Raw genomic sequence first — 13,010 nt, 5'->3', positions numbered from 1 at the left:
TTGGTTAATACGTAAATTACAACAATTTAAACAGAAAAAAAAGAAAAAATACAACATAAACAGCAATGTTCTATTAGAATAGATCGGGGGATGCAAATACTAGTACATGTATTAGTCTTCCAAATTCTTTAGGGGGCATGCTTCCGCCCTTTTGAAACAAATGAGGGGGAAAATCCTATCACAATAAAATAAGAGGCATAATGATCATAGGCAAATGTCCGAAGAGGCAAATGTCCTAGAATATCTAATAACAACCATCATACGCCATCATACGCCGGAATTAGTGAAATTATTATGGCACTATTACAAAACATTCAAATAACCTGGAAATTGGGTGGAAAGGTTGCTTATATGATTTCTAGCATAAGTTTGAATACTGCACATATGGGGCTGATATTCTACAGGAACTATTTCAGACAAATATCTTGAAAATTTGTCGGAAAGTTTTGTTTATGATTTACTATTTCAATCCAAATACATGTATCTTTGAAATTTATTTAAAAAGTTGCTTATGTTGATAAAAGGAGGTGATAATCAGAATATTCTTAATATTCTGATATTCTTATTTTTCTGTTCCTGGAAGGTTATATAAAAAAGAAACGAAAATTTGCTAGCGAGGAAAAGAAAAAGAAAATGGCTAGTGAGGAAAAGAAACAGAAAATGGCTAGTGGGGAAGAGAACCAGGAAAGGCCTATGACTAGTGGGGAAGAGAACCAGGAAAGGCATATGGCTAGCAGGGAAGAGAACAAGGAAAAGCCTATGGCTAGTGGGGAAGAGAACCAGGAAAGGCCTATGGCTAGTGGGGGAGAGAACCAGGAAAGGCCTACCAAGGTAAGGGCATTAAGAAATAAAGAAGTCAAACATTAAATAAATAAATCATCAAATAAATTCGTTTCCTAATATCTATTAATTCATTTATTTATATATTCATTTAATTAATTATTTATTTTTTTACTAATAATTGATTGCTTGATTGCTTGCTTGATTGATTGATTGATTGATTGATTTCAAGTTGTTGTTGTCTGCTAAGTGTGATAACATTCAAAATTAAAGACACATGTATGATTTTTCACTTAGTATCAAATATTTTAAGATATTCAGAAGATATTTGTTCGATTTGCGATAAAGTTACAATATATTTCGGAGAGTATATTCACGAGAGGCGTAGCCACGAGTGAATATATAACAGATGGTGGTGAAGAGTAAAACAAAAGTTGAAAAACAAACACATTTGATATTCATTGCATGCGTTTTATTGGTTTTGATTCATTTTGGCGTTACATTTTGCGCTCTTGTTTATGACACCATCAATTCATATCACAATGTTCATATTTAGAAATAGTTCTGAAATATTTCACTAAATTAATAAATTTTGTTTTTTATGTAATATAACAATTATAATCAATATTTATCAGCTCTTAGATATGAAATCGTACCCCTGAACTCAATTTCTAGCTGCTTTGAAATTAGAAGAGGTTCTGAAATCGTTTTTCAGTGAGTCTTTAGTTTGCTTTGTGGAAATATCATGTACTCAACGGGGAAAATTTAACATTTCGTTGTGGTATAATTCTATCAAATCTAAATTAATTTTGATCACTGTCAGAAAACATTTAAATATTAACATTTTGTTGCTGTTTGAAGACTAAATTACAAGCAAACGTTCGCAGAAAAATTACAAATGATTACTTGTTGGTATATTAATCAACAATGTTCATGGTTTTGCCGTTTTAAGGGCACTTATATTATTTCTATACAAGTTGTACATTTCTTTGTAACATGACTTCAAATAAACCAAAAGTTAAAAAGTTTTAATAATTGATAGGTTTTTAACGATCCTATCCACGGTAATATAGAGTTACATCCCTTGTTGGTGAAGATAGTTGACACACCGCAATTTCAACGTCTTAGATTCATAAAGCAACTCGGTGGCGTTTATTTCGTGTACCCCGGGGCATCACATAACAGGTTCGAGCACTCCATCGGGTATGTATCTCGTTATTTCATTTAGCTTAGATATTTATGTTAACTCAATATACATGTATTCTTCAATGTAGGCGTAAACACACCCTGATGTTTTTTTCATTGTCACTATTAGGCACATAACTCTTATTTAGCCCTGTATTCAATTATGTATTAGTAAACTCCCCTAGATAACAAAGCGTTTTTGGATCAGAATCATAGTTAAACACATATTGTGCACAACACTTAGTCCAGTAATAATGTGGCTTTCGTGATACAAGTTGATATTGCTAGCCTTTTACAATGTAAGTAGCACATTTTTAATCCCGGTATCACTTATATCTTAATCTCAAACAATTGATGAAATCGCTGGACGGTTGTTAAAACCATTGCACTTAATCACGAAGAAACTTAACTTCATACAGACTCTGCTTTATCTTTTACTTTTTCACCGCATGCTACTACATTTTTTATATGTTATTTATACATGTATAATCTTTACCTTTATCGGGAATTAGCTTCAGCAAATGAAACTATGAGTAAACATCTTCGAAGAAGTTTAAAATTTTAAAACCGAATTGAGTTGATGGGATTTGGGTTTTGGCGGAAAACAGCGATGCTTAACACTTGAATAACTTTCACTTAACGAGTTAGCAGGCCTTTTCTGAATATTCAATGTATGTGTTTGAGCAGCATTTAGATATGATAGTCTCTTCTCTGATAAGAAATGTTGTGTGCCATTCATGTTTACTTCAGAAACAAACCACCATGAAAAAAACACACACACAAAAATATTGTTCGAGCCAACTCTGCATTAAACAAGTACAAATGTTGCTGCAATGCAGCAATTGAGAAGCTCCGCGCAAAAAATGTGCTCATTGCAGATACCTTACCAAATTATTCCTACGCACAGGTCATGTTATATTCAGATTAAGTACTACGAATGTTTTGTAAACCATTTTTTGCATAATTATACTTATCCTTTGCACTGTCCATAATTAAAAAGAGGGGGAAAATATTTAATATAAAAAATGCTTTCACTGATGCCTACCTGGTAAGGAAAGAAATTCCATTGACTACAAACAAGATTTACAAGACTTGTAAATGTTATGTGACATGACTGTATCTGTGTTCTGTTGAATTACGGACATTTCGGACCATGGACATTTCGGACCAGACACTTCTGACCAGATTTTGGGACATTTCGGACCATGTGATGGTCATTTTGAACCAAAAGTGGAACACTTCTGACCAGAACATATATTCCTTTTAATATGTAATTGTTTGTTATTTCAGGATGTATTTACAATATTTTCTAATAATAAATGCAACAAATATTTTTATATTTTATGATATTCAAAATGCATGCAGTAATGACCTGTCCGATGAGATTTTCACATTTTTGACAAGGTTATATTACCATTGTTTTGACTATCCATGTAAAATACTTCTATCATAATTCATTTGTAATCTTGAGAAAAAAAACAAAAAGAAAACAATTATAGACATGGAAGTTGATCATTTAATAAATTTTCTGCAAACGTGTGTCATTAAAACATCATTGCTAGTTTTTTTTTTAATTTCCTTCATTTATAGTGCAAAATATATAATATAAATCGGGATAGGTGTAAACTCTTCCCATGGTGTCTCATATATTCTAAGGTTACACTTTAGTTTATAGAATAAAAAAAAATGATGCATAATATACTAGTATAAATAATGATATTTATTCTGGTCCGAAATGTCCAAAACAATGGTCCGAAGTGTCTAACACATGATCCCAAATGTCCAGCACATGGTCCGAAATGTCCAAAACAGTGGTCCAAAGTGTTTAACGCATGACCCATGTCCAACACATGATCCGAGATGTCCCAAAATTTCAGTAACAGAAGATAGATGATAGAAATATCAAAGTCTGTTATAATTGTAACAAATATACAAATAGTAACAAAAGGGACTAATATTATAATATAGTAATATTACATGCATATTTTTCATGTCAAAATAAAAAAATTGTTTCTTCCAATATTGAAAGTAGAACACTCTCTAGAATGAAAAAATGGGATGAATTTCCAAAAGACCAAATTCAGGATTTTGTTTGATTGCTATACACGCGTTACATGGTGATACAGTATTTATCAATATAATAGAAGACTGTTACCTGAATTTTAGGTAGGTATGAGGAAATTCACTAATATCATTTTCGTGCGAGACAAAGATATGAAAGTTATTTGGCATACAAACACTTGGGATGTGGACCTCAAAACGCCTTTAAAATCCAAATAGAATGTATATTTGTCAATCCCAGCACATGTACTGTTCATATTAATATAAGCCGTTTTGAAAATAAAAATCATATTTCAACGTCTTTTTTTATAGGTACGTCTATTATTATATGTACATGTGCTGGGATTGACAAATATGCATTTTACTTGGATTTTAAATGCGTTTTGAGGTCCACACCCCAAGTGTCTGTGTCCGCTTTGTCAGCCATGTTTGTTTTAACTTAAGTCTGTCCAAAGTGAAAGTAGGCCAAAATTCATATAACAACAAAGCTCTTATTGTAAAATGATGAACCATTTGAAAATACACTTCCAGGTTTATATTTTAAGGACAATTATAAACAAAAATAAAAATGATAACAATAAGAATATTTACCTTGAATGTGCTACATTTCTGAAGACCAAAACCATTCTGTTGTTCTTAATGCTATCATTTTTATTTAAAAGTTTTGTTTAAAATAGTCTTTAATACATAGCATTGGAAGTGTATTTGCAAATGGCTCATCAAATAACAATGTGAGCTTTGTTGTTATATGAATTTTGGCCTACTTTCACTTTGCACAGACCTTGTGAAACAAACTTGGCTGACTAAGCGGAATCACCTTAATGAGAGACCATCCGCTCGTAGGGCTACAATATGCAGCTTTCGCTATCGAGTACGGACCCTCCGAACATGTCCCCAGTCATACCATTACCACAAAGTGGTATGCTGAACCACTGTCGCTAATGAAATGTAACCTTATATACTAAAATTTAATTATTTCAAAACAACAAATATATCAACATGTTATTATTAAACATTTAATTTCATAAATATAAATTAAAAAAAAATATCAAAAGCAAAATTGTTAAAATCTTTTGCCTGAAATCTTCTTTATATTGACAAATTCAATCACTAATAGTATACTTGATATGCTGTGTGTAAATGTATTTCAAAATGTAACAAATTGTAATTTCATGGACTATTTAAAAGGGAAATAACAAATTTATAACCTAAGTGTCAAAAATCAAACATTTATAGCTATTTAAAGCTTTCGAATTTATGTAACAGCAGAACTGCTTTCCGGTTCACATTCATTAATATGACATGCTGCGAACCACCGACGGGGAAACCAATATAGAAATCGAAAGGAGTTCTTGAATGCGGATTTACTTTTAGCTGTTAATCGAAAGGATTTATTGCTCAAATCCGGGCCCATGGACAAAAAAAAGTAAACACAAATAGCTCCGCTTAAGTTCTTGATTTCTTTTCTATTCGAAAGCGTCTGCCACCTGGCCGGACGATTTTTACGAGCACTAAAGGATAGGCAACCAAACCTTGAGATTTCATCTGAAGATATACTTTGTGTTGAGATCGCAGCCTTGTGTCATGACATTGGTAAGACTTTTTGTCTATGACATAACATTTGGGAATTATGTCTCCAAAAAAGGTTATGGTAGACATTTTGGAAGACATATTGTTTTTGCCTCCTTCGGCTTCCGTATGTCCGTCTAGTTGGTAGTCCGTCCGCATTTAGCTTGCCCGTCTTTGAGAGGCCGGACTGCTGGTGGGATTTCAATTAAACTTCACAGGAGTGATCAGTATCATCCCCAAAGAAAAAGATTTGTGTTGAATTCAGTGAGTACCGAGGTAATTTTTTATGATTAATTTAGGAAACAATCTTGAAAACAACGAGGGATAATGGAAAAATGCAACATCTCTCAAGCATTACGGGGCTTTAATATTTGAAGCTCAATTGCATGTAACATAATTTTCCTTATTCTGTATATTGTATACATTACATAAATATTTTCCTTTTAATGACTACATGTATTAATGTTAGAACGAATTTTAATAGTTAAGATTTCGGAACGTCGTAATCGATCTAACAGAATTTTATTTTATTTTTTATAGGGCCGCTAAAATTAAAATATATTACTGTATTATATATATTTATTCACAGGACACGGACCGTTTTCTCATCTCTTTGATAAGAGAATTATTCCTGAAATTTTGGAAAAGCGTAAGAAGGAGAACCAGCAAATGCCTTCCACGGTAAGGTCATTAAGAGATGAATAAACAAATATTAAATAAATATATCATCAAAAAAAGTAATTTCTTTAATCTATTAATTTATATTTTTATTTATTTTATTTATTTGATAAGAAAATTATTCCTGAAACGTGGGAAAGCGTAACAAGAATAGGAAATGGACGGTAATTTCTTAGACATACTTTTTTCCAATTAATTAAACTGACCATGTGACCACAGTTGTAAATCAGAAGTCAGGTTTTTAATTAACTATAGATGATGCAAAACGCACACGTTGTTTAAACTTTATACATGATATTAAGTTCGACCTGCTTATTACTAAAATTTATGCAAGGAACGAAAGGTATTTGTTTTACTAATGATAGAATCTTTTGCAGCCTGAAGCGAGGAATGTGAATGAGGAATGGACGGTAAGTCTTTATACACATTTTCTTCAGTTAATTAAACTTACCATGTGGCTACAGTTGTAAATCATTTAACAACAACATATTTTGGTACATTTAGCGACGGTTGCGACATTTAGCGTCACTAGTGTTCATCTAGCGGCAATAGCGACATTTAGCGTCGTTGCGTTGTAATGGCGCCCGCCACACAATCAGCAGGACTGGTTTATGAGGATGATCACACTATAAAATCACTATGCATCTATTAAGAAGTAGTTTGTTTATCATAAACAGTAAATGTTGTCTGTCACGCGGAAAGTGGGAAACGTTATGAATGTGATAGTTTGAAAATCTCTCGGTCAGTCGTTCAAAACATGTGGTCACCAATTGTACTAGGGAAAGAAACCAACTTATTAATGAAATGTAGAATGAATAAAAATGAACGACAAGTCAATCAACTTCAGGTAGGTTCATGTTTCACGAAATTCCCGAAATTTGATTTTAAACTAATTAACAAAATGTGTGTTCTCTGACTTGTGGATACAGTATTTTCTATACTTAAGTTATCATATCAAACATGCCGAAATTAAACAATAGTATGTAGTAGTGTATAGTGAATTGCGCAACCGAAAAGGTGCTGTTTAAAGCGAAATTGTAATTTTAATGTGTAGTTAAAAGTGTTCAGCCGTAAATGGGTCATAATTTAAAGTGAAATGTTTCATAACTTCTGACAAAGAGCTCACTTTAATACTTTACCTTATCCATATTATATTGCGAAATTTCGTACAGAAAATTAGTTTGAAAGACGTTGAAAAAATATATGAAAAATGTACAACAGTTTACATGAACGATTTATGAATATGTATACATAAAAAGAAAAAAGAACAAATTCGGAATTTTGTTTGGAACAGAGGGTTGATATTACGTGACGTTACAAATAACCTTAATTAAGTACATAAAAAATGAGACTCGACTATATTATTAGAACTGCAATACAACTCTTCGGACTTTTCTGTCAATTATTGGCTCTCTGTCCGTCAAACCTTCGGATAAGGATGTGTGGTATATGTATATTACGGGTCTCTCGATATATATTTTCATGAAGCACGAGAAAGGTTCGGTCGACATGTTAGATCACATTCTGGAAGTAAATGAGGGACTAAAACACGAGTTCGAAAAAAGAGGTATCATGGACAATGTGAAATATATTAAAAAAATGATAAATGGAAAACACAAAGATGCGTCCATAAGCATTCCGGAAAAAAAAAGTTTTCTATACGAGGTAAATTATTTTATTGGCTAAATATGTTTATCTTAAGAACAATGAAAGTATATTTATGAAACTGCTATATGTAATTTGACTAGCTTTCTTAAAAGTGTGTAATATTACATAAATTCGCGGTCACTTAGAGTCAGGAAAGACAATCTTAGCAATATTATAGCAATTTAATGTTGATAGTATTTTATTTTAATTTATCCCCTGAAGCGGATTAAGTGCATCGCTTGACTCCGTGGATATACATTTATAAAATGAATGTTTACTAAGCATCAAAATAGCGGACACCTTTTATTTCCATTATTTTTTATTAAAGTGAATTGGTCTACATAGGACACATTTTTCATAATATTTCAAATAAAAATAAATCAATACGAATGCATCATTTAGATATTCTTATGAATAATGGTGTAGTTTGTACTGGAACACTAAGACGCTATAAGAAAATATCAAAAGTTCAAAAAAGCTCAAAAGGAGTGGCGTATGAGCAACTAAACTGTTCTTAAGTACCGTCTAATAAACTTAGCCTTTGAAGAACCCAAATAGATGCGACACTCAACTATTCCGTGGAAACGACTGGCATCAGGTCTTCTCATTTAAGAACAATGACTAAATGCATTCTTAAAATGAAAAAATGGCCGCAATTAATTAAAGGAATTTTAAATGATCGCTGAAAATAAATATCTATGGAATTAAAATATGTTCGTAGACTTCAGTGTAAATCATGCGAATACACTTGACAATGAAGATTTTGTGAGGTACCATATCTGGAATAAATTTTTCGTTTTGTTTATATCTTGACATCTCTCAGTTTTAAATATAAAGTAAATGTAAGGAATTTGTAATATTATACATACTTAGCATCTGACACCATATAAATATTGTTTTGCTATATTCTCCTGCATGTCACACCAGCAACCTAACTGACTTTTAAAATACAACCTTAAACAATTTTCAACATTTCAGATTGTTTCGAACGAACGAAATAAGATAGATGTCGACAAGTGGGACTACTTTGCACGTGACAGTCACATGTTGGGTATTGGAAACAATTTTAATCACAATCGATTAATATCATTCTCGAGGGTTATAAAAGTTGAAGGAGAACATCAGATTTGCTATAGAGACAAAGTAGGCATTATTTGACTTTATCTTATGTTGTTTGGTGAAATATTCAAATATTTCAATGAGATATATGTAATATTACACTTTTTGAAACATAGAATCAGGGATACTGTTCTATACATTGAAAGGCATGGGAAAGCGGAACGCACGAGGTGAAAACATTTTTATTTTAACTTATGTCGGGTCTTTGCTGCTATTTTGATTCATGTCTGGAATGATGATGTTATATAAGCAAACGTTTTTGATTTTAATAAATCTTTTATAACTCGCGCTTTGTGCTCTAGATATCTTAAGTAATCCCAAATTGATATACAATTCATGTCCACTTTCCAAACAAATATCCTCGATTTTTGATTTGCTATTATTTCAATATTGATTAAACATCTGATATAAACAATTGTTCTTATATTGATATACCTGTGTTTTATCTCCTTTCTCGTTGATCGAAAATTTGTTATTACTTGTACTTAGCCTGGAGAGCATGAGCTGAGATATGAACAAAGACTTGTTAAATTTGTTGAAAAAAATATTGTTTACATAACCTACTAGTATATCATGTTGCATGTTGTACACACGCTGTGTATCATAATAAAGGTATATATCTAAAAGTTATAACAAAATATATATTACTAAGTATACTTTATCGTTTATCTTTGAATGCTATATTTAGTGTAGAGTATAAAAAGAAAATACAGTACATGCATGGTAAAAATCTTCATACAATGTTCATTTCTAGGAAGCTACAAACCTCTATGATATGTTTCATATAAGAAATTTACTCCACCAGAGGGCGTACCAACATAAGACAAGCAACAGCGTCGAAATCATGTATGTATCTATGTAAGAAACGTTACCGCCATTTAATAAAGTGACATTATGCTAATATTGTTTCGCTGTCGAGTTGAGCTGACTTAGCTTTTATATTCCAAAAGACGGACTTTTGCAATGTTAATTGACCAAAAATTGATAAATGGTCACCCTAAGGAAACGAATTTTAAAAAATATAAAAGATTGTCCAACTATTTTAATTACTTAGATGTTATGGCAATATTTAGATTTTTCTTTGGGCTATGTTTAACTTATTTATTTAGGAAATAGATATCAATTCTGAAGGCATTCTGAATAATGCACGGTTTGAGTTCAAATGCGTAGCAATATAATCACGAAAGCCGATAGGCCTGAGTGATTTATTACAAAGCATTTGAACTCAAGCGAATAATATGATCGTGCATATAAAATAATGCACGAAGAATTAATATCTATTTTCATTCTAACACGTCAAGAAAATAAATATAATTATCATTATAAAGTTGGATTTAACGATGTGTTTTAAACAGTATTTCAATTGCACAAAATGAGATCAAAGACTATCAAGGAAGATAGCTCATCCCTCCTACCAACCAGTGGGGCACCGATTTAAAAAGAACAAGCAAACGCTTGTGAAAAAATGAGGCCAGGGAAGGGGCGGGTAGCCACAAATTAGAAATAAATCAAAGAAAAAGTATGACCTTAGAGGTTTAATGGGATAGATGGTTGTTTAACCGCATTGGAACAGTCAGAAGCGCAATCTCTATCAGGAAGTAAATTTAATTTGCGCCATTGATATTGCAGGCTGGCCGAAGCTTTGGTGTTAGCTGACGAACACATAACATTCGAGGGGGAAAACGGGTAAAGGTTACTTTTGCTTCTTTAAAAATTAAATAAATAAATAAAAAATAAATAAACAAAAAACATAGTTTAATAAAAACTATAAAAAGATAAATCTAGAGATGTACCGGTATATAATCCCCCCCTGGAAAATTGCAATATTTTGTTAATACATTCTCACTCCGAAAATGTATGATAGCGCTTTCACGGAAAGAAACACAAATTTTTTATTTTCTTATTTAAAACTATTTAAGCAAATAAAAGAAAATTGAATACTAAAAGTAGTTTGTTTCCGACTGTCTTCATTAAATGTAATTAAACTCAAGCGAATAATATGATGTAAGGTGTTCATCGACTGTGCATTTGAGCCGTGTCATGACAAAACCAACATAGTGGCTTTGCGACCAGCATGGATCTAGACCAGCCTGCGCATCCGCGCAGTCTGATCAGGATCCATGCTGTTCGCTATCAGTTTCTCTACTTGTTAAAGAGTTTGTAAGCGAACAGCATGGATCCTGATCGGACTGCGCGGATGCGCAGGCTGGTCTGGATCCATGCTGGTCGCAAACCCAATTTGCTGCTTTTGTCATGACGCGGCTCAATTAAATTTATTAGCAACTGATTCCCTGAAGGACGCCTTAGTTTCACATAATTCGTATAATAAACTTTGTTGGGTTTTTTTCTACGTTTCTGTTCAGGTATACTGTACGTTTTATTTCTTTTTCTGTTCTTATCAAGATTTCGATTAAAATGATTATTATACCAGTAGTTTTGTTTTGTATGGTATTATGACGTGCAAACTTTAATAAACTTTTAGAATATATGTCCGCATGTCCGATACAGTCAAGGATATGAAGGCCTACACTCTTCTTAACGATGGAGTCATTCATAAAATCATAGAAAGCGATAGAGAGGAACTAAAAAAATCAAAAGAAATTCTTAATAGGATTCTTCGACGAGATTTGTACAGATGTGTCGGCGAAAAAAGGTTTGCTGGAGGGACGTTTGGGAAAGAAGTAAGTTTAAATCGCTGTTGAAACAAACAGCGTGACGTTGCTATGGTTACAAATAACTCGAATATATATATTTCTGGAACCGTTAGTGTTTGACAACTTTTTTCTTCGACTATTGTATTAAGATGTGTTGGATAAATGTTGGTTTCGTTGATCTATTACTTTCACAGATTTTCGGTTCTTTTAATTCGGTGATGTTTTTTGTTTTAGTTTCTGGTTTTCTTTGTTTCTTTTTTACAAGTGGTCATAATTCAACTCTTGGCTGTTTTTTATATGATAGGTAATTCGGCCCGTAAATCAAATCATGTAAAAGCAGCTGCTGCATTTGGTTTTAAATTATATATAATTACCTCCCATTTAGAATTTGAATTTCGTATATATTTAGAAATACTTTAATTTGCCACATTGCTTTGTTTTGTAATAAATATTTTTAAAACCTTCTGAATATCAACTGATATCATTGGCGAACCTTTTTACCTGAGACTATGAATCAAAGGTTGATGCTAAATTACACACAAGAATTGGAAATGAATTCGAAAAAGATGCTAAAAAATTGCCGTTCAGTAGAGTTTTCGAAAAAAATATATACTCTTCCGAAACAACAGGGCTTTATATTTTTTCTTTTAAGAGAAATATATTTCATATAACAGGAGCTTTTACACTGGTTTCAAGCTTTGTACATTAAAAGAAGTATTTCATATACCCGACAAAAACATGGCGGATGACATGCCTCGTATGCGCCTCTTTTTTGAGGTATTTTGTCATCCATTTTGTCATTATGTGATACGTATTTTTTCCTCTATTCTGATTGGCTTAAAGCAGGCGGTGTACGGGTAGAAATTATCAAATCTATTTATATATTATTGTATATAAGCCGAATTCTTTGTAGGATGATGTATTAAATGACATTAAGGCCACATTGACTGACAAGCCGCATTTTAAAAAGACTGTTTCCGAACTAGATAAGAAGGACTACATAGTCGTAGACGTAAGTATAATTGTTCTCGATTAAAATGCTTTCTAGGTCAAAAAATTATATATAATCAAATTGTAACGAATGGGGGGTGGGGGGAAGGAGAGACTATTTTAAATAATATAATTTCTGTTAGAAACAATTCAAACTTAATGTTGTTATAGTAAACCGAATCTTTTGTAGCAACAGACCCGATAATTGTTTCTAGTTTTATTTTAAAACATGTACATGTGGCAATACTTTAAATACTAATATTGGGGATTGAAATTTTATTTTATCATTTGAACGCTAAAGCGACAATTCAATATTATCTACCGCCC

General features: G+C 32.1%; 2 protein-coding genes across 2 annotated transcripts; both read left to right on the top strand.

Annotated features, from left to right (window-relative positions):
* The first annotated feature begins 214 nt into the window (after positions 1–214).
* On the top strand, positions 215–6,300 carry LOC132734287 (deoxynucleoside triphosphate triphosphohydrolase SAMHD1-like). Its single transcript, XM_060720993.1, has 4 exons — positions 215–226; positions 1,823–1,983; positions 5,504–5,619; positions 6,185–6,300. The coding sequence occupies exons 1-4, from the start codon at positions 215–217 to the stop codon at positions 6,298–6,300; spliced, it is 405 nt and encodes a 134-aa protein (XP_060576976.1).
* Positions 6,301–8,872: 2,572 nt separating this feature from the next.
* Positions 8,873–12,705, top strand: LOC132734288 (deoxynucleoside triphosphate triphosphohydrolase SAMHD1-like; the record flags this gene model as incomplete). The annotated part of the gene is given in 5 exon segments (XM_060720994.1): positions 8,873–9,063; positions 9,794–9,885; positions 10,669–10,725; positions 11,522–11,720; positions 12,607–12,705. Coding segments are annotated over 5 exon segments (546 nt in total), but the record flags the coding sequence as incomplete, so codon positions are not given.
* Positions 12,706–13,010: the final 305 nt, after the last annotated feature.

The sequence above is a fragment of the Ruditapes philippinarum genome, unplaced genomic scaffold (assembly GCF_026571515.1).
Source record: "Ruditapes philippinarum isolate M1 unplaced genomic scaffold, ASM2657151v2 ctg7674_1_1_1_1, whole genome shotgun sequence".
Classification (NCBI taxonomy): Eukaryota; Metazoa; Mollusca; class Bivalvia; order Venerida; family Veneridae; genus Ruditapes; species Ruditapes philippinarum.
This window is presented reverse-complemented; position numbering and strand designations above follow the sequence as displayed.

What these genes read in the sequence shown, in the direction of transcription:
- LOC132734287 (XM_060720993.1), top strand. An exon ending in AGGTTCGAGCACTCCATCGG is followed by an intron (nt 1,984 to 5,503) that starts GTATGTATCTCG and finishes TCTATTCGAAAG; the next exon opens with CGTCTGCCACCTGGCCGGAC. An exon ending in AGCCTTGTGTCATGACATTG is followed by an intron (nt 5,620 to 6,184) that starts GTAAGACTTTTT and finishes ATTTATTCACAG; the next exon opens with GACACGGACCGTTTTCTCAT.